General features: G+C 35.4%; 2 protein-coding genes and 1 pseudogene across 2 annotated transcripts; 2 read left to right on the top strand and 1 right to left on the bottom strand.

Annotated features, from left to right (window-relative positions):
* Positions 1–10,322, top strand: part of LOC120168089 — a 30,262-nt pseudogene extending 19,940 nt beyond the window's left edge.
* Positions 10,323–11,135: 813 nt separating this feature from the next.
* On the bottom strand, positions 11,136–12,737 carry LOC120167937 (nucleotide-sugar uncharacterized transporter 1-like). The gene is made up of 6 exons (XM_039176830.1): positions 12,624–12,737; positions 12,383–12,534; positions 12,104–12,303; positions 11,768–12,028; positions 11,505–11,675; positions 11,136–11,434 (listed from the first exon to the last, which is right to left on the bottom strand). Exons 1-6 carry the CDS (start codon positions 12,712–12,714, stop codon positions 11,173–11,175), a joined length of 1,137 nt encoding a protein of 378 aa, XP_039032761.1. The 5' UTR covers positions 12,715–12,737; the 3' UTR covers positions 11,136–11,172.
* Positions 12,738–13,525: 788 nt separating this feature from the next.
* Positions 13,526–14,181, top strand: LOC120167960 (oligosaccharyltransferase complex subunit ostc-like). The gene has a single exon (XM_039176845.1). The coding sequence runs from the start codon at positions 13,550–13,552 to the stop codon at positions 14,093–14,095; it is 546 nt and encodes a 181-aa protein (XP_039032776.1). The 5' UTR covers positions 13,526–13,549; the 3' UTR covers positions 14,096–14,181.
* The last annotated feature ends 6,522 nt before the right edge of the window (positions 14,182–20,703 follow it).

Here is a 20,703-nt window from a genome sequence, read left to right as displayed (position 1 = left end):
AAATGAGAGCTCCCCCATCATGCTCATTTCGAATTCGCTTTGCATTAGCTTAGAAAATTCTTGGCAAAGAACATCATTAGTAGAACCAAATATTATATCATCAACATAAATTTGAACTACTAATAAATCTTTACCTTTATGCTTTAAAAACAATGTAGTGTCAACCTTCCCTTTTAAAAAACCTTTTTCAATTAAAAAGTTTGACAATCTTTCATACCAAGCTCTAGGAGCTTGTTTTAAACCATAAAGTGCTTTTGTCAATTTAAGAACATGATCCGGAAATTTTGAATCTTTAAAACTTGGAGGTTGTTCCACATACACTTCTTCTTTTATAAAACCATTTAAAAATTCACTTTTAACACCCATTTGATATAATTTAAATTCATGAAAACATGCAAATGCTAATAACATTCTAATTGCTTCCATCCTAGCTACGGGAGCGTATGTTTCATCATAGTCTATGCCCTCTTCTCGAGTATACCCTTGAGCAACAAGTTTATCCTTGTTTCTCACTATATTACCACTCTCATCAAGCTTATTCCTAAATACCCATCTAGTACCAACACTAGATTTATTACTAGGCCTTTCAACTAATGTCCACACTTTACTTCTCTCAAATTGATTTAATTCTTCTTGCATAGCCATAATCCAATGTTTATCTTTTAATGCTTCTTTGATGTTCTTAGGCTCTATGCATGAAATAAATGCAACATAATTACAAATATTTCTAAGAGAGGATCTAGTTGTTACCCCTTTGGATGGATCACCTATAATCTCACCATCTTGACATAGTTGTAGTCTCTTGGACAAGATACTTCCCTTTCTTCAATGGTTGGATTCTCCAGAGGATCATGAGTTTCCTCATATTTTGTTTCTTCCTTTGATGATGATTCTCCAACGTCATGTCTAACGTCATTTGCTTGTACAATACTTACATCATCATTAACACAAGAATCCTTCCTCGGAAGGAGATTATCATCGAAAACAACAAGTATGGACTCTTCTACAACTAAAGTTCTTTTATTAAATACTCGATAAGCTTTAGAATTTAAAGAATAACCCAGAAAAATTCCTTCATCACTTTTAGCATCAAATTTGCCAAGGTTTTCTTTATCGTTTTTTAAAACAAAACATTTACATCCAAAAGGATGAAAATAGCTAATGTTAGGCTTTTTATTTTTGAAAATTTCATTTGGAGTTTTCTTTAAAATTGGCCTAATCATTACTCGATTTACAACATAACAAGCGGTATTTGTAGCTTCCGCCTAAAAATATTTTGGCAAATTATTTTCACAAAGCATGGTTCTAGCCATTACTTCTAATGTTCGATTTTTCATCTCAACAACTTCATTTTGTTGAGGGGTTCTAGGTGCTGAAAAATTATGGCTAATACCATTAGAATTACAAAACTCATTAAATCCAAGATTTTCAAATTCAGTGCCATGATCACTTCTAACACTAGTGATAGAGTAACCTTTTTCGTTTTGGATTACTTTTGAAAATGTGATAAAATTTTCTAATGCTTCATCTTTTGTACTTAAGAATAGAACCCAAGTATATCTAGAATAGTCATCTACCAAGACAAATGCATATTGTTTTCCACCCAAGCTAGTAGTCCTAGTTGGCCCAAAAAGATCTATATGGATCAATTGTAATACTCTACTAGTTGATACGTCATTAATGATTTAAAAGAAATTCACTTTTTTTCCTTTAGCACAAGCATCACAGATTTTATCATTATCAAATTTAAGCTTAGGCAACCCTCTTACAAAGTCTCCTTGAATTAGCCATTGCAAAACACTAATACTAACATGTCCTAGTCTCCTATGCCATAACCAACTATCATGTTCATCCTTAGCAACTAGGCACAAATAGTCATATCAATAGAATCTAAATGCACCATGTATATGTTTCTTATTCTATGACAAACAAGCATAATCCGATTAGATGCAATGTCAAAGACTTTACAACCATTAATTTCAAACATGACATTGAATCCCTTATCGCATAATTGACTAATACTCAATAGATTATGCTTTAATCAATTCACATATAACACATTTTTAATTTGTATGGAAGAGGTATTACCAATAGTACCAATACTTCAATGTGACCTTTTGAATTATCACCAAAAGTCACTTCTCCTCCATTTTTAGCATTAAGCTCTATGAACCGGCTTTTGTCTCCGGTCATGTGTCTCGAGCATCCACTATCAAGGTACCATGAATTTGGATTTGTTTCCCATGCCTTGTAGCAATGCTCTTTTTCCTACAAACATAGATTAATTTCTAATTTTTGGTACCCAAATTCTTTTGGGTCTATATTCATTAGTTTCAAAAATCCTTGTCCCCTTTGGTATCCATTTATTAAGGACATTCTTATCTTTAGTAGTAATGAATTCTTTAGGAACCCATATACTCCTAATAATTTTACCATTCAAGGTTCGTTGAGGACTTCTATGATTGTAGCTTCTAAAACTTTTCTTAACAAAGTTGGATTTTGAATTCTCACATTTTTCAAAACTTTTTGTTCCAACCTTATTAAAAGAAGTTTTAAGATCATCAATCTTCTTTTGATGATCATCATGAACTTTTGAAAGTAAGTTATGCAAATCAGTATTTTTCTTTTCAAAATCATTAATTTTGATTTGCAATTCTTTGATCTTACTTTCAAGCTCATTGTTGGTCTTGGATATAAGACTATTTTCGTTTTTCAATTTTGAAATATCATTTTTGTATTTTGAAAATAGAGTCTTATAATCCGAAGCCAACCCATTATAATCCTCTAATAACTCATCATAAGATAATTCATCCAAATCAAATAAGTTAGAGATTACCTTAGAATCTTCCCCGATAGCCATCAAGCACAAGTTTGCAACTTCTTGTTCCTCTTCATCGGAACCTTCTTCATCGCTCCATGTAGCTACATGAGCCTTGTGCTTCTTTTTGGATTGACCCTTTTTCTTCAATTGTGGGCAATCATATTTGACATGCCCCGACTTTTTGTATTCATAGCAAATGATCGGGTCTTTCTCCTTCGATTCAGTTTTAAAGCCTTCATGACGTTTGAATTTTCTTCCTCGGTTGGGCATCATCAATTTTCTGAATCGTTTGGCAAATAATGCCATTTCCTCGTCATCATCATCATTCGAATCACTCTAATCTTTTGTGCATTTGAGAGTAACTCCAATGTTTTTCTTCTTCTCCTTCTCATTTGGTGTCTCGTCAATCTTATCGAGGTCCACTTCATCTTCAAGCATCATTTCATGAGTGAGAAGGGAACCGATTAGTTCTTCAAGAGTTAAGGACGTTAGGTCCTTAGACTCGATGATTATCGTCTTCTTTGATTGCCACGATTTTGGAAGGGAGTAGACTAACTTCCTCACAAGCTTTTCATTTGAAATGATCTATCCATATGATTTTAAGACCATTGACAATTATTGAAAATCTATCCATCATAGCTTTGATATCTTCATTTGGTTTCATCCTAAAATTTTCATAGCTATGCGTTAGAATACTAATTTTAGATTTCTTTAACTCATCGGTACCTTCATGAGTGACTTGAAGTTTGTCCCATATTTCTTTGGCGGTTGTACAAGATGAAACTTTTCCGTATTCATCTGGTCCAAGAGCACAAAATATGATATGGATGGCTTTGGAGTTGAGCTGGAACATGCTTGTCTCTCTTCACTCCATAATCTTGGATGAGTGAGAGGCTTGATGTATCCTTCTTCTACGGCATTCCATGCTCCCATGTCACTTGCTTGAATAAAGTACATCATCCTATATTTTTCCAATAATCATAGTTAGCCCCATTGAATAAAGGAGGCTTATTGACGGGCATCGAATCAAGACCGGAGTCGTAATTTGAAGCGGAGGCCATTGATGACTTGATAATCGATGTAACTCTTCCCGAATCGACTCAAGAGATGATTAAACCTTTAAATGAGTGAGGCTTTGATACCAATTGTTGAGTTAATCGGTCAACGGAATCGGCCAAGAGGGGGTGAATTGGCAATAAAAATTTTGGTGGAAGCTTTTGCAGAAAATTGAAAGTAATTGCACAGCAATTTAGAGTGGTTCGACTTTATCAACTAAAGTCTACGTCCACTACCTTAGTTATCCACACTAAGGATTTTCCAACAAATTCACTAATTTGTTCTTTCTTTTGAGGCCAAAGAGATAACCTTACAACTCCCTCAAGAATATACCCCAATTCTTGAGAACACTCTTTTCTCAAAGAGAATATTACAAATTTGCAAACTTACAAGAAAAACCTCACAAGGAAAATATGTTTGCACAATTCTAGAACAAAGAAATAACACTCAAGAATAAATACAATTGAGCACAATAAGTTTTCTTGAAAGCAAAATGAATATTGAATGAAAAATAGGCTTGAAATGCTCAAACTTGAGGTTTGATGCTTTCCCTTTGAATCTCTCTTGATTCTAGTTGCTTGTTGTTTCTTGTTATTGATCAATGACTTCTAAGCTTGTTTAAATACACCTTGAATCACTTCTGAACGTTGAGGATGATTAGTGGAGTCAATAGAGCCGTTTAAGCGTGAAAACAATTAATTAAAGCAGTTGGGAGCGTCAGTGCATTGATGCATACCCATGGTACATCGGTGCATCAGTTTAAAATTCAAATATTTTGACTGTTGGACCCTTAGTGCATCAGTGCACTAAGAGTGCATCGATGCATCAAGTGCATTCGATGTTTCAAAATAGCCAGAGTGCATCGATGCATGGCTGGTGCATTGATGCATCAAATGCATTCGATGTTTTTATAAAATCCTAGTGCATCGGTGCATGGTAAGTGCATTCGATGCATGAAATACATTCGATGTTCAATTTAATTCATGGTGCATCGATGCATGGATTGGTGCATCGGCGCATCACTCTGAAAAATTGATTTTAGGCTTGATTTTGGTTTAAAATACTTTGTGAAAATTGTTTCAAAAATATATTAAGTATAAAACACAATTTTACACATTTAGTAAGGTTTGAAATTGATCTTAAAAGACTTGGAGTAATAATTTGATATTCGATTAATTGAATCGAATATACTTAGAAAATCATTTGTAAAACTTAAAATTCTTTTAAACTAATTTGTTATATCGAAATATCAAAATGTTTTCAACAACACTATTGAGAACTCCAAGTATACGAGTACTATAAGGTTGTGCACACATATGCTGTCACTACAGCTCAATCAATGTCCCGAAGGACCTATCCATATGTTCCGAAGAACATAGGTAATCATGTCCATATGTTCCGGAGAACATAGGTAATCATGTCCATATGTTCCGAATAACATAGGTAATCCTGTCCATATGTTCCGGAGAACATAGGTAATCATGTCCATATGTTCCGAAGAACATAGGTAATCATGTCCATATGTTCCGAAGAACATAGGTAATCATGTCCATATGTTCCGAAGAACATAGGTAATCTATCCACATGTCTCGAAAGACATAGGTAACCCTCGACTCTTGGTATGGCAACTATACCTACAATTCTAATAACTCATATCATTTCATTCATATTCGTATATCTCATGTTCATTTCTCATCTAATCACATATCACTCGGTTTAATTTATGATCTGACATATTCTCATCCTATAACTTATATAAACATATACATCACTTATACTAGTTCCTATGTCCCATCACACTAGCATATTTTCATATATTTTAATCACGTAGTTTATTTTTCCTATAATTCATGTCAGCTCTCATATGATTTCATATCCATATGTTATATATTTCATATTCTTTCTTATGTTCTTACCATACCTCTTATTTCATATTCTTAGGTAATCATATAGATCATTTTAACTATTTCACATATTTATCACATTTATATATATATATATATATATATATATATATATATATATATATATATATACTGTAACATGTCAATACATCTGCTCATGCATACATATAAATCATAACAAACACATCACACACACTTCACATATCTAATATATATCATGTAACTCATTCAATCACATATGACACATACACTCATATATATAAGCTCTAATATGGAAAATACACTTACCACAATTCACATAGTATATCCCATAGGCATGTAACTTTTCATGCATGTTCATTTCAAGCATATTACATAATGTATATGGTATGAATTCATATCATGTTTCATAATATTGAATGAATCATGTATCAAGATATTAAATCTAGACTTATCGCAAGTCTAGAACTAAATATACTAGCATTATCATGCTATGCATATGCACTCACCTTAGCCTTGTTTGAATTGAATCAATTCTAACCATTCGATTACTTTGAAGCAAAGTAACGTTCAATATCTACATAATTATATATTGATGCATATCAGTATTCCACTTTATATACGTTAATTGTTCATTCCTTAGACTAAAAGAAAGGCTAATTTCATCTCTTAATGAAGGTATGTATCGAGGCACCCTACAGTGTATCGATGCATTCCTTAACGTGTGCATCGATGCACTACTTATGCATCGGTGCACAAATTACATTTGATGTTTTCTTCTTAATGGGGTGTATCGATGCACTACCTGTGCATCGATGAACTAATTGCTTTCGATGTTTAATTATTTGAGAGTGCATCGATACACATTGAAGATGCATCGATGCACATAACCCAAAAATTCCATTTTGAGCATGAAAATGTCTTACTTTGTCCTCAAATTCTACTTATTAACCCCTCCTTATACCTTAAAACTTATATATACATATGTAAACCTTCTTATAACACTATAACACTTCATCATCTCTTATAATTCACCATAATTCTTGAATCAAAGAATTTCATCAAATTTTCCATGTGTTCTTAATTCAATTCTTTCACCTCTAACTTCTTAATTAACCATTTGACAAGTCAAATTCGACTTCTTATTCTAATTATGAACTCTATTTCTAAATTTTATTCAAGAACTCCAAATCTTTAAATCCTCCTACACTCTTCATCTTGTTGTTTTAAAGCAAATTAAGCTTTCCTTAAGCTTACTTAGCATCTAATAATCAAAACCAAACTTAAATTTCAACACATAATCAGTTTAAGAGAAAACTCGCCTTTGCTTGGCTTCTCACGTGAAAAAGAAGAGAAAGGAAGAGAACTCTGGAAACCTCTCAACTTTGTTTCCTTCCTTCCACGTGTATCTATATATACCATTCTTAAATATTTTTTCTTTGCAAATGACCATACTATCATTTCATTCCTCATTCTTTTCAATTTGATCCTACACCACATTTCTCATATAAGTCTTTAAACCATTCAATTATTCTAATTTAATCACCAAATTTTGAAACATTACAATTTAGTCACTAACCCGTTATTGAGGATGTTACAGATATGATATGCATGTCATAAGATGGTGATGAATGAGGGAAGGAAAGTCCGTCAAGCTGACAATGAATCGCTCAAACCTTCTCGGTCGTAGCATCCTGACGACGCTCTATCTCATCAATACGAGAGTCGAAATGAGCTCTAAGATAATCAATCAACTGAAGCACCCTCTAATAAAAACCTCTAAAGAAATTTACGTGAGGTGTCGAGTCAATATGAGCCGCTCCATTGGGGCTCCTTACCAATGTCATCATGTGCATCGTCCTTATGCTCATCTCCATCATGCTCATCTTACATGTTCTCTCCAAGATGACTACGGACCCAATGCATGGATCCTTCGGGCTCCTTCGAGTAGCCGATCTTCTTTATGGAGCCTTGAACAATTATCCTATCATCTGAAGGATACATGTCGGGCTCGTAAGAGGTGTCGACATCAAGAAGCTCAAACAAGTGGATAATGTACATCTTGTAGATTAGTTTCGATCGAGCCTTTGATTTGTGATGTTCACGATGTCATTGAAGATCATGCTCACAAAATGAAGGTTGCGACTTTGTTAAATGCAAACATCCAATAATAGTCGCTCTCATGAACGATCGAGAATTTTGTGCCTCGAGCACAGATGCAATGTGAGATAATAAGATTGAGCTATCAGTCGTTTAGGAGAAAAAATGATTCTATTGTTTTTAAGGCACATGTCGATAGGAAAAGGGCTTTTTTCATTATCATCGCTAGTAAGAAGGAGGTCAAAAGACTGGGCGATGAAATCAATGGTGATAGTGACAATCTGACCTATTAGATATGAAACTATGATCTGAAAAATATTGCCACCATGAGAAGAGGATGATACACGAGCATTTGAGTAAAAACTCAAACCAATGAATGATAAGTAGAACCATTGAAGTTTAAAAAGGTAAAAAGCTTCATATCTTTCAATTTTGCTTTTAAGGAAAACCCAAATTGTTTAAAAAAATCAAAATCAATTTTTTGGGTTTCCTTGATAGGCCGATATGCAATAAACAAGTCAAAATGCTCACGAGCTTTTGTGTTTTGAAAACATCAGTCCATCCTAGAGTCGATTGGAGTATAGCTCGAGGATGCCCCTTTTGAAGCCAAACTTTTTGTTTTTGGCATTTGGAAAACATCAGTACATCCAAGATGTTGTCAATGAGGCAAACATCTTTTTCACCATCTCTTCATTTGGATAGACCTTCCTAAAGTTGTTCAAGTCATTGATGATCGTGGTAAATTGATCAAACATTGTCTTGATGTCTTCATCGGGCTTCATCTTGAAGTTCTCATAGTTGAGAGTGAGAATGTCAATCTTTGACTTCTTCACTTGGCTTTTTCCTTCGTGGGTCACCTTCAATTTGTCCCAAATCTCCTCAGCATTAGAGCATGAAGATACTCTACTATACTTGTCCGGGCGAAGAGCACAAAAAATTATGTGCATGGCTTTGGCATTGAGTTGGGCAAGCTTCCTATCTTCATTTTTCCACTCCTTTAGATATCTTGAAAGCACGAGAGAATCGTCAATGATGGCATCCCAAACCGCAAGGCGATGAATTGGATGAACAACATTATTCTATTTTTCCAATAGGAATTAATTTGCTCCATTGAAGTAGGGTGGTCTATGGATGGAGTGAGAATCTTCAACATTGTGGGAGCCGGAAGTTGAAGTCATCTTTATTGGTTGATTGAATAAGTTGATAGAGCTCTCCTAGGACCTTTTCAAGGTTGTTAAACCATTAATATAAACCCTCTCTAGTACCAATTGTTCAGCTTGTACGAACAACCGAAAATGCTAATATGGGGTGAATTGGCCTTTTAAAAACTTTGGTGGAAGCAATCAAAAAATAAAACTTTTTGCACAATGATTTAGATTGGTTCGACTTGGACTTCTAAACCAAGTCTACATCCACTACCCTAGCATCTACACTAAGGATTTCTCAAATCCACTAGATTTACTTACCTTTAAGGACAAGTTGTAACCTTCCAACAACTCACATGGTTTATACCCAAAACCTTGTTTATACTTTTTCATAAGAGAAATTACAAATAAAGCAAACAAAGAGAAAACCTCATAAGCCAAATGTGTTTGCACTAATTAAGATCTCACTCAAATCACACTTGTGCAAAATAGACAATGAAGCTCACAAGTGTGTTTACAAAAAAAGGATTTTACAAATTAAGCACAAAACAAAGCTTTGATATTAGTAGGTTGGTTCAATATGATTTTTGTTGACCTTGGGAAACATTGACCTTCAATTTATACATTCTCCATTAATTCTAGTCGTTTGGAGCCGTTGGGGATCATTATAGCCGTTACCTACAACCAAAAACAACATTTAATGGATAAGGGATCGATTCTTTGGTGAAAGGGATTGATCATTTTTCAAAAAATTCGATCGTTGTAACAAGAGGATCGATCCTTTTTGGTGAAGGGATAGATCCTTTTTGTAAAGGGATCGATCTCAAACTCACTAGAATCCAAGGGATCGATCCTTTGGTCAAAGGGATTGATCCTTTGAGCCAAATTTGAGCCAAAAATCCTTGGAAACTTAAATTTGAAGCGCAAAAATGATCGAGTACGATTTTGAAAAGGTTCGACTAAGTTGGAAAACATTTAAAACATATTTTTCAAGTTAATTTGGACTTCGGATTATTTTTGATAAATTCGATTAAGTCCAAAATCAATTTTACAAGTTATTGTTATATCAAAATCTTAATTCAACATGAATTGCTTTTCAGTTCTTTTGAATGGTTCTTATTAAGGCATTAGTTTTAAATTGTGTTAAGTAATAATTATAGTACTTGCAAAAATTTTATTTAGTCTTTGGTTCTAAGAGTTCTGATATTCAGTTTTGTATTATTGCAGGCAAAGAAACCATTTCAAAGAGTGAACGTGGAAGAGGTAGTATTTGTTGATAGCAGGCTTGAAGATAATTCATACAGGGCAAAGGTATGAATACTTGCACCACTTCTTGTTTCCTTTACCTTATGTTTGTATTGAAAGATTAAAGGAAAGGAAAGGAGAAGAGAGGTTCTTAAAGGAAAGGAAAGAGGAGGAAATGATATGTTATTCCTTGTTTGGATAGCTAAAATGGGTAGGAGTAAGGAAATAAAACATTTATTTGTTTATATAGTGGGGAGGAATAGTATTTTATATTTACAATGCTTCATAGCGTTTCTAAAATAAAAGATCATATTTATCATATTTAATAATATAAATAATTTTTAGATTCTGAAAGTGAAAGAGAAAAATGTTTTCAATTAAAACTAGTTCTAATTATATATGATTAATTCATAAAAGAATGCATGCTTGAAATTAATTTCACACACAAATACTTGGGATATGCTTCCTCTTAAAGCACTTGCCATATGCTTCCTCTTAAAGAGTGATGAAGCCTCGGTTTGTATTGTTTTCTACAGCACATTTGCTATTCTGTGCTACTAATTTCCAAATAACTCAAACTTTTGTTTAATATATAATGTGATATATGAAGTTTATATTATTGTTAACGCAGCATCATTTACGACTCTTTATTGTACGAGCAAATACTTATATTCATCCAATATAAAGATAAATGTGTGCTTATTTGTTTTTAAATTTATACAATTCAATTATAATTAAAGTTTAATATGTTCTATTGAACTATAATTGAAGTTTTAATGAAGGGTTAAACGATTCATTATTTTATAACAACAATTTTAGGCCTCGGCTTGGCAGCATTCAATAATTCATTACACAAAATATAATATAAAATTGAGCAACAAACATTTGGTTGACCGATGATGTAATTTTCTCCCCATGAAAATTAAGCAGTTTGTCCATTGAAGCCATCAGGGTTAACATCCCTATCTTCTTGCTCGTCCACCCTCCGAGGAGATTGTTTCCCTGTTCTCACCTTCCCTTTTTCTAGATTCAGGTACGTGTAATATGTCATTCCGGCAATCGCTACGAAGGCTCCGCAGATACTGGTCGTGCCCGGATTCGACCGGAAGATGTAATAATTCCCCAGAAGCAGCATGCATGTTTTAAACTGCCCAAGAACCACATGGGAGATGGCTGACGTTGCCCTGAAATCAAACTTTACCATTTATATAAATACATAACACTCGTCGGTAATGTCACCAATATGAATCTTACCCGAGTGCCAACGCCGCTGACCACTGAAGCAAGAAGCCGAAGACACCGGATATTAAAATCATGGATGTGTTGATGAAGTTCCAGTTGTAGGAGAAGGCTCCTGGAGGATCCAAAATCGGAATCATAATAAGCAGACAGAACAACGATATCGGTGTCGTCTTCCACATCAACCTGCAGTTTGTTTTATGATTTTCATTACACAGACTTAGCTAGAGCTATGTATGTACGTATGTATTAGTACGAGAGTCGAGCAATTAGCATACGCCAAGGCAGTCCAATTCTCCCGTTGTTGCAGACTGGACCAGAGAATCTTGCTTAAAGCACTCGGAATAATCCAAAACAATGCAACGCTTGCACCGAACAGGTTGAACTGCAGATCGGTCACCGTGGCAACCGCAACACCGATCGATACAACCACAAGAGAGACCACCTTGAGGAAAGAAACTTTCTTTTTATACCATAGATATTCTGCCATAACGATTGTCGGCGTAACGGCGATCTTCGCCATCTGATAAAACCCGACGCTGCGTATAACAAAGAACAGCATTTATTCGATACCTTAGTGATAGTATCTAGCTTAGTAGTAGTATATATTCCACCTGTTGTACTTCAAGCTGACATTAGCAAGCCCGGTGCAGAGAGACATCACCAGTCCGAGAGTAAACAAAGGCGTCGACTTTAACGGCGGAGACGGTGGAATCAAAGACAATGCATTCAGGACGACGATCAGTGCCAAAGTTACTACGTAATGAATAAAACTGAGCAGCACAGGGAACTGGAATCCGGCATTCTTCAGCACCTGCAGGAAGATCAAAGCAAACTCCTGCACTCGTGTACATATCGAAGCTGTCGAGAACTAAAAGAGTTAGAATACAAACCCATTTGTTCATGAAAATGATGGCAATAGCAACAAAGAAATTGAACGTTAGCGCAATGCTCGGAGTGCAGAGGCGTTGCTGCAGATTCTTAGCCTTCTCCGACGTGGCGAAACTGTTGAACATCGACGCTCTCAACTCTTCCAGAGTTCTTCCTGCGTAAACGTTACCGGAATCAACGAATAGTTCATCGAACGCTCTATTCATTACACTGCTAGTAATAATGATCGACGAACATGCATACCTGTTTCACTAGCATCACTCCCTTTGCGCTTTAGCAGTCTCCTAAGATCTTTGCTTAACAAAAAATTCACAATCTCCTGCCTTGACAACATCGTTCTCCTCTATAGTTGTCTAGAATTTAGGGTTTTCTTCTCTGCATTCTAAAATGAAACTATATATAAATCCAGTAATGGAAAGCGATTTACAGCAAATTAAGAAGAAGATAAACGTGAACAGAATTGGAAAGGAAGAAAGAAAGCAGTATTCTCCTTGTAAAGTAAGATGGAATTGTCTAGCCATAATGGCTTACTTAGATGTCACACATTCTCGTGGAAGAAATGTGTTCTTTCTCTTGCTTTTGCATTCAAATCTGTCCTTGTCAAGTTCTTTGCACTGCTGATGCTCGGCTTGAAAATACAAATTCGAAAGAGTAAATTTTGATTTATTTGTAAATTGTGAAAATAATAGACTATGCAATTTATAATTAATATTATTAATGCATATTTATATAATAATAATATTAGAATAGTATTGATTAATGTTTTTAATTGTTGATCAGGATTTAAGTATTTTGAAAGGTTTTTCAACGAATTTAAATTAATCAAAAGAAAGATAAAATAAATAGTTTAATGATTTTTTCGGTCAGAAAGTTATTAAAGGAAAAAATGACGATGAAAGAAGCAATATGAGTTTTAATTTGAAAAGAAGAAGATAAGTTAGGGTTTTTCATGTGCCACACCAGCTAACAACAATAATAGTAATGAAAATGAATTAAAAAATTTATAACTGCAATGCAAGTTCTAAACCTTTAGTGTTCGAAGTGAAAGTTTTCTAAATATTGAATGACCATCAGTGTAGTTTTCTGAAAACAAAATGAAACAAAAAGCGCATCTTTTCTCTGATCAAACCCAAGGGAGGCGTAGTGATCGAAACTCAGATCGGGAGGAAATGTCTCAAAAAACAAAAATGGCTCCGAAACCAGATCCCCAATCTGCCAGCATTGTCTCCGCCGTCGACGCCACCGCTCTATTCTCAATGGACCCATTTTTCCACATCCTGAAAATCGTCCCCTACTCTTTCCTTCGCCCACCGCGCCTCCGCCTCAAGCTGCCCTCCTTCTCCCTCCCTTCCGCCATGACCGTCTTTTCTCTCATCCTCCTCACCTACTTTCTGGTGGTCTCTGGCTTCATCTATGACGTCATCGTGGAGCCCCCCGGCATTGGCTCTACCCAAGACCCTGTCACTGGCGCCGTCCGACCTGTCGTCTTCCTTCCGGGCCGAGTCAACGGTCAGTACATCATCGAAGGGCTATCCTCCGGTTTCATGTTTGTGCTCGGTGGCATTGGGATTGTGCTCTTGGATCTTGCCCTTGATAAAAACAGGGCTAGGAGTATCAAGGTTTCGTATTCAATTGCGGGGATCTTCTCCATTGTTATCGCCTATGTGATGACTTTGCTCTTTGTTCGCATCAAGATCCCTGGTTATCTTAGGTGAAAATTTTACTTTATTAGCTACTACTTAAGTTTTCAATTTAGTTGAACAATTTTGAATAAAAATGGCGTTCTCTTAACCTTGCTTTCTTTGGGTGTTTTCTTTTGAAGAACCTGAATTATGCGTGTAAAATTTTGCCTTATGATTGATAATTGGACATGTTTTAGGATGGATTAACAAGTTGAACATGATGCATTTGTTGATCGATTTTTATATTCGTAAATCTTGAGTGTTCTTCAAATTTCATTTTATGATTACAGTGAATAGGTTCTATCTGGGCAAAGAGGTTTTCCAAAACAAACTGGCCGTGTTAACCAAAAATTAAGTGAAGGGATTCTGAGTCTCTATTTAGAAAGTTATTAGGGAAAATGATCCAATCTAGTGAATGATTCACAGAATTTTATGTCGTGCAAACTTACGAAGTTATATTAGAAATCTAGGGGGTGTGAAATTGCAAATTTTCATGTGGTGTGAAATTGCAAATTTTCATGTGGTGCGAAATTAGATCATCAATAGAAAATACAAATAAAATATGCAAATTATGTGGGAATTTAAAATTTCCAGGGGTGTGACTGCCCACCCCCCTCTGTTTATCCTTGGATGGTTGGGACATTTTGCCCATGATGAGGATCTTCTGCTTGGGTATTTCTTATGTATGTTGTTGCCTGCAAAATATGCTAATATTCATCTTCTAGTTTATGTTTGAGTTCATTTGTTACATTGGTCAATTCTAGCTTAAACTTTAAAGACTCAAACCTTGCTAGTATTTCAGATTAAAATGTGTTCAGTGAAGCATTTAGACCTGTCCTGCTTTTTTATGGTTTATTTAGTAATGTTGATAACATTATAACTTCTGAGTCTAACCCCATATCTTAGTTTTTGCTTATGCAAATATCACTTTCATGATTTTGAGTGATGATAATTGAATCAAACGAAGAAACCTACTAGAGTTGATGCTGAAGAAGTGCTTCTTTGTTTAACTATATTTACAAGGATGAATGATTGTAGTTCATAATCAAGAAGTGAAAGAACTCATTCCTTCAAATGATAATTTGACTATATTTTGTCTCTTACATGGCGCTTAACTTTTGCGAATGTTTTGAACGCATTATGGTATTGTCGATGTGTTCACTCATGCAGCTTTATTGACAATGTTGCCTTACCTGTCATGGTTTTTCGTAACATGTTTGCTTTGATGCTTTCTCTTGTTAGTATGAAATGAGAAAAAATAAGTCTCCACCTAGTTTCCCCTAAAAATTTCAAATTATCATATATTTTAGATTTTTTTCTTTGTATTTTCTATTGATAATTTGTTTTCATCCCCTAGAATTTTATAAGTTTGCCCCTCTTAAAAATTTTAGATATTCGGCTCATGTCATAAAATCCTGCGACGTCCGTGTTTATAAGTAGATGAAATGATACCATAGTTGTATAGAGAGCTCTTGTATTCATAGAATGATCATGGAATCCGAAGAGGACAATCTCGATTAAACTAAGTTAGTGACAATACCAGCTGTTTTGGTATTGCTTGTTCTCTGTGTCCCTTTCATAATTAGACCAAGTTAGCTGTCAAATAGGAAATTCTGTATGTGCAGAACCATGCCCACCTTGGACATGGTAACCATTTAAGTTCATTAGGTTAAGTTTTGGGTGATTTACATTCTAACCACTAAACTGAATTTTCGATTTGTCTTTAATTTGAATTGAGATTAAAATTTCAAAACATTTTATAGTAGAAATACTAGAAATGATGAAAACGAACAAAATCCATAAATTAACATTAGATAATTTCAAGAAAATTTGGAAATAATCCATGCAATTTTTTTTAAATATAGGTGTTTGAACAAAAATGGTGGGGAGTTTGCCTCTTCTTCTTCGATTGTTTCATTCTGGAATGTTAGGGGTTTTAATGCTCCTCATAAGCAGCAAAGAGTTATTAGTAGGCTTAATAAATTGCAGGTGGATGTTATGTGTCTTTTTGAGACTCGTGTGAATGAGGATAAGGCTCTAGTTATTTTTGCTAAGAATTTTTGTGATTGAGAGGTTTCTACTAATTATAGTTGTGTTGGGAATGGTCGTATATGGGTTCTTTGGAGGTATTTTTTATAGTTTTCGGTTTGTCATGTGAGGGATCAATTGATTTCCATTCAAGGTTATAATGGGAAAGGTTTATTATTATTGCAGTCTATGACAGTAACAATGGAGTTGTGAGGAGGGCTCTTTGGCAACAATTACTGGATGTTGTTGATTCGATTGGTTCTATCCCGTGGGTGATTGGGGGGACTTTAATGTCTCTTTGTGCCCTTTTGAGAGTTCTGGTGCGTTTGTTGGTAGGGGTGAGCGTTCGATCGAGTCGAGTAAAAAAAATTCGAGTTATTCTTGTTGACGAGTCGCATTTTACAACTCGGAGTTGTCTTGAAATTTTTTTCGAGTCGAGTTTATTCAATTCAAGTCAATTTTTGAGTTTCTATTTAAATTTAATTGTGAATATTTATAATATTATTTGGTTCCAATTTAAGTGAATTTTTATAGCCATTGATTACTAAAAATTTTGAGTTATTCGATTTGCATTTTATAACTCGATTTGAACTTGTAAATTTTTCGAGTCGAGTTTATGAAATTGTAATTTGAAGTCAATTCGAGTCGAATCGAGAAAAAAAAATCAGTTTTTCGAGTCGAGTTTTGTTCACCACTATCTGTCAGTGGTATTCCTTTTTCAAAAATTAGGGACCTAAGGGATTGTTTCGAGAGTTAGACTTTGGTGGATCACCATTTCTTTGGTCCCTTGTTTACTTGGTTGAATCACCAAGATGAAGGTTTCCTGACTAGGAAACTTGATAGAGTTTTGATGAATGCCTCTTGGTCCTGTGTATTTCCTGCTTCGCATGTGGAGTTCCTAGCTCCTGGCATTTTTTAGCATTGTTTTTTGGTGATCTGGTTTACCAAAGAGGTGTCTGCACCTAGGTAGAAGCCATTCAAGTTCTTTAACTTTTGGACACTCCACCCTAATTTTTTTAAAGTAGTGGAGGAATATTGGATGGAGGCTGCTTGGGGTAATCCTGTGCAAGTTCTTTTTATGAAAATGAAGCGATTATAACAAGTTTTGAAGGCTTTTAATAAGCAACATCATGTTGATATTTCAGCTCAGGTTTGTGATTTGAGAAGGAGACTAGAGCAGCATCAGCTCTTCAATCTTTCTGCTGCTTGGAGTGTTGATAGTGTTAATTGTAAAATTCGGTTGAGAGGGGAACTTGTTGAGCTGGAAAAGGCTGAGGCTTTGATTTATAAGCAAAAGGCTAAAGTTGAGAGGGGGAACTTGTTGAGCTAGAAAAGGCTGAGGCTTTGTTTTATAAGAAAAAGGCTAAAGTTCTTTGGCTGAAGGAAGGTAACTTAGATACAAAATTCTTTCATTCTATTTTGGTTGTTAAGAGGAAAAAGAATACCATTAGGGTTCTTCAAAATGATCGGTGAGAGAGGTTGGATTCTTTTGAGGTGATGCTGGCTGAAGCTGTTTAGTTTTTTAAAAGTTTGATTGACACTGCTGAAGAGAGGGTGAAAGGTGTAATGTTTGCTTGTTGCGTGAGCTTGTGCGGTATGTTGTTCCCGAGGATGTTGCTGAGGGTCTTGTTTGTGAGGTTTCAGTTGTGAGGTTCGAGCAACCATTTTCAATCAGGGTAATGACAAGGCCCTAGGCCCGGATGGGTTCATAGCCTTATTTTTTAAGGTGGCTTGGCCCGTTGTGGGAGCTGATTTTGTCTTGGCTGTCAGGTTTTTCTTTGACACTTCTTTTCTACTTCTTGTTTTCAATTCCACTTCTCTTGTGTTAGTGTGAAGAACTCTAATCCTAGTATGGTGAAGGACTTTAGGCCAATTTTATGTTGCTATGTGGTGTGTATGGCAATTACTAGGATTCTTGTTGATTGGCTAGCTGCGTATTTTCCTCGCATGGTTCCCCTTAATTAGTCTACATTTGTTAAAGGGAGAAGTATTGTGGATAATACACTTTTGGCTTAAGAGATTGTCAAGGTCTATGCTAGGTTATCTTTATCTCCTAGGTGCGCTTTGAAAGTGGATTTGCATAAGGCTTTTGATAGCTTGGACTGGGAGTTTACTTTGACTATGTTGGAGGCTATGAGATTGCCAAAGGTTTAGAGGCTGGATTCGGGTTCGCTTGACTACTGCTCATTTTTCTATTACATTTAATGGGAGTTTTATGGGTTACTTTCGTGGAGCTAGGGGGTTCGGCAGGGTGATCCCCTGTCTCCATATTTGTTTGTCATGGCAATGAATATTTTGTCGAAGATGCTCGATGTTGCTGCTGCTAATGGTATTTTTTAGTTTCACCAAAGTGTAAGAAGGTTAATCTTATGCATCTTTGCTTTGCTGATGATATTCTCATTTTCTCCAAGGGGACCCTTGATTCTGTTATTGGTATCCAATGTGTTTTGGATTGGTTTTACATTATGTATGGGTTGCGGTTAAATGCTGAGAAGAGAATTTTTTTCATCAAGTGCTCCTTCAGTGAACTTTAGACGCTGTAAAGTAAATCTTGGGTTTCAAGGTTGGCTCCCACCTTGTGAGATATTTGGGGTGCCTCTGGTTACCGGAAAATTAACTGAAAAAGATTTTTAATGTCTTTCGGCCCAGGTGAATGAAAAGTTGGGGGCATTGGGCAAATAGAAATTCGAGTTTTCCTGGTAGGCCAAAGTTGATTAGTTCGGTCTTGTTCGGCATCACAAATTATTAGTGCTTGTAATACATTCTCCCAAGTTGTGATGAAACGAAATGATCAGCTCTGCATGAGATTTTTAGAAGGGCTTGGATACACCTGCTGCTGGTGCTAAGGTTGGGTGGAATCTTATTTGTTCCCTTAAATCTGAAGGTGGCCTTGGCTTGAAGGAGTAAGGCCGCTAGAATAGGGCTTGCCATTTTCAGATGATCAAGAAGCTCCTCACAAATGAGGGCTCCCTGCGGGTTACATGGGTGCATGGATATGTTTTGAAGGGTCAAGATTTTTGGAGTATAGAACTTAAGGGTCTATGATGTGGTGTTTGAGGAAGTTACTCTCTTTGCATGATGGGGCTCATCCTTTTTTTTTCTTGGCCCTGCTAATATGGATACTTTGAATGCTTCAAGGTTTTAGCTGGAGATTAAAGTTGAGAGGGATAGAGTACCTTGGTACAAATTGGTTTGGTTTCTATTCTATGTGCCAAAACATGTTGTCATTGTTTAGTTAGCCATTTTGGTGTGGCTTAATATGAGGAATACGCTCATTCGTTTTAGCACGATGGTTGATGAGTTGTGTGTCCTCTGAGGTAGTGGTGCTGAGACGAAAGATCACCTATTTTTTTGTTGCCCTTTCTTTAGTGCGATTTGGAGGAGGGTCTTGAATGTTTGTGGCTTGCAAAGACCTGTAGGAGGATGGATTTTGAGTTACAATGGGCTGTTAAGAAATTGAAAGGCAAGTCTCTTATTACCTTCATTCTCAAGCTTGCTTGGAACAACAACAACAACAACAAAACCCAATTCCCATATGTATGGGGTAAGGGGGAGGTAGGGTAGTAGGCTACCCCCTACGCCAGGTTGAGAGTAGCTTCCGTGGAAGACCTCCGGCAGTCAGAAAATTAAAAATTTAGATAAAATGCAATGCATGTATAAATAAATACATAAATACATAGCTAAACAGTATTCATATGCAGTCATTAAAATCATATGTGCGTCTGTAACGGGAATTAATCCCTGCATAATAATCCCTACGAAAGAATCTCTGCATATAGACAGAAACATAAGATCCGGCTAAATTTAAAAGAGGAAACATGAAGAGAATGATACACAGAAGTCAACGTTAGCAAGCCCAGTTCTAATCCTTCATAAATACCAATAACAGAAACGTATAAAAAGTATAAGTCATGGAAAATACTACAAAGACATTAAAAGAAGACAGAGATGATACACCCTATAGATGTGACCCACACTACTCGACTACTCTAGTCTTTAGCCTCCATATTTTCCTATCAGAAGTCATGTTTTTTTAGTCTATTAGGGAGATTGTTAGTATTAAGGCTAATGGTAAATGCATAGATGGATCTGATGGGATAAATTATTCTCTTTGTATAGCTTGGTGGGGTATACATGAGTGAGCTCCTGTCTTTGTATGGTGCTCGGTTTTCTGTTGCAACTCTGTCGTATTCTTTGGATATAATGAAATCAATTTATAAAAAACAAATCAATTTTTTATTATATTTTTGTCACTCTCTCATGGCGATTTTCACACATGATACATTAAATGATTTAGATCCAAAAATAATTTTCAAACACCTATATATATATATATATTTAAAAAAATGATAGTTTGGACTATAAGTAAATAATAATGATGATTGAAATCAAACATCGAGGATGTACAAATAAATAATACAAATGAAGAAATAAATCAGGTGGTGAGTTGAGAATTTGACTTTTGGGTTTGCAGAGGAAATAGATAAGTACATTTCAAATATAATTAACTGTAATATAATAGATATATTATTCTATTCCTTGTACCAATGTTAAGAACAAAAGCGACGGCTGATCAAATACCGTACCACTACATCTACATGGGTAATCATCAA

Source organism: Hibiscus syriacus, unplaced genomic scaffold, assembly GCF_006381635.1.
Source record: "Hibiscus syriacus cultivar Baekdansim isolate YM2019G1 unplaced genomic scaffold, ASM638163v2 tig00111708_pilon, whole genome shotgun sequence".
Taxonomy (NCBI): Eukaryota; Viridiplantae; Streptophyta; class Magnoliopsida; order Malvales; family Malvaceae; genus Hibiscus; species Hibiscus syriacus.
This window is presented reverse-complemented; position numbering and strand designations above follow the sequence as displayed.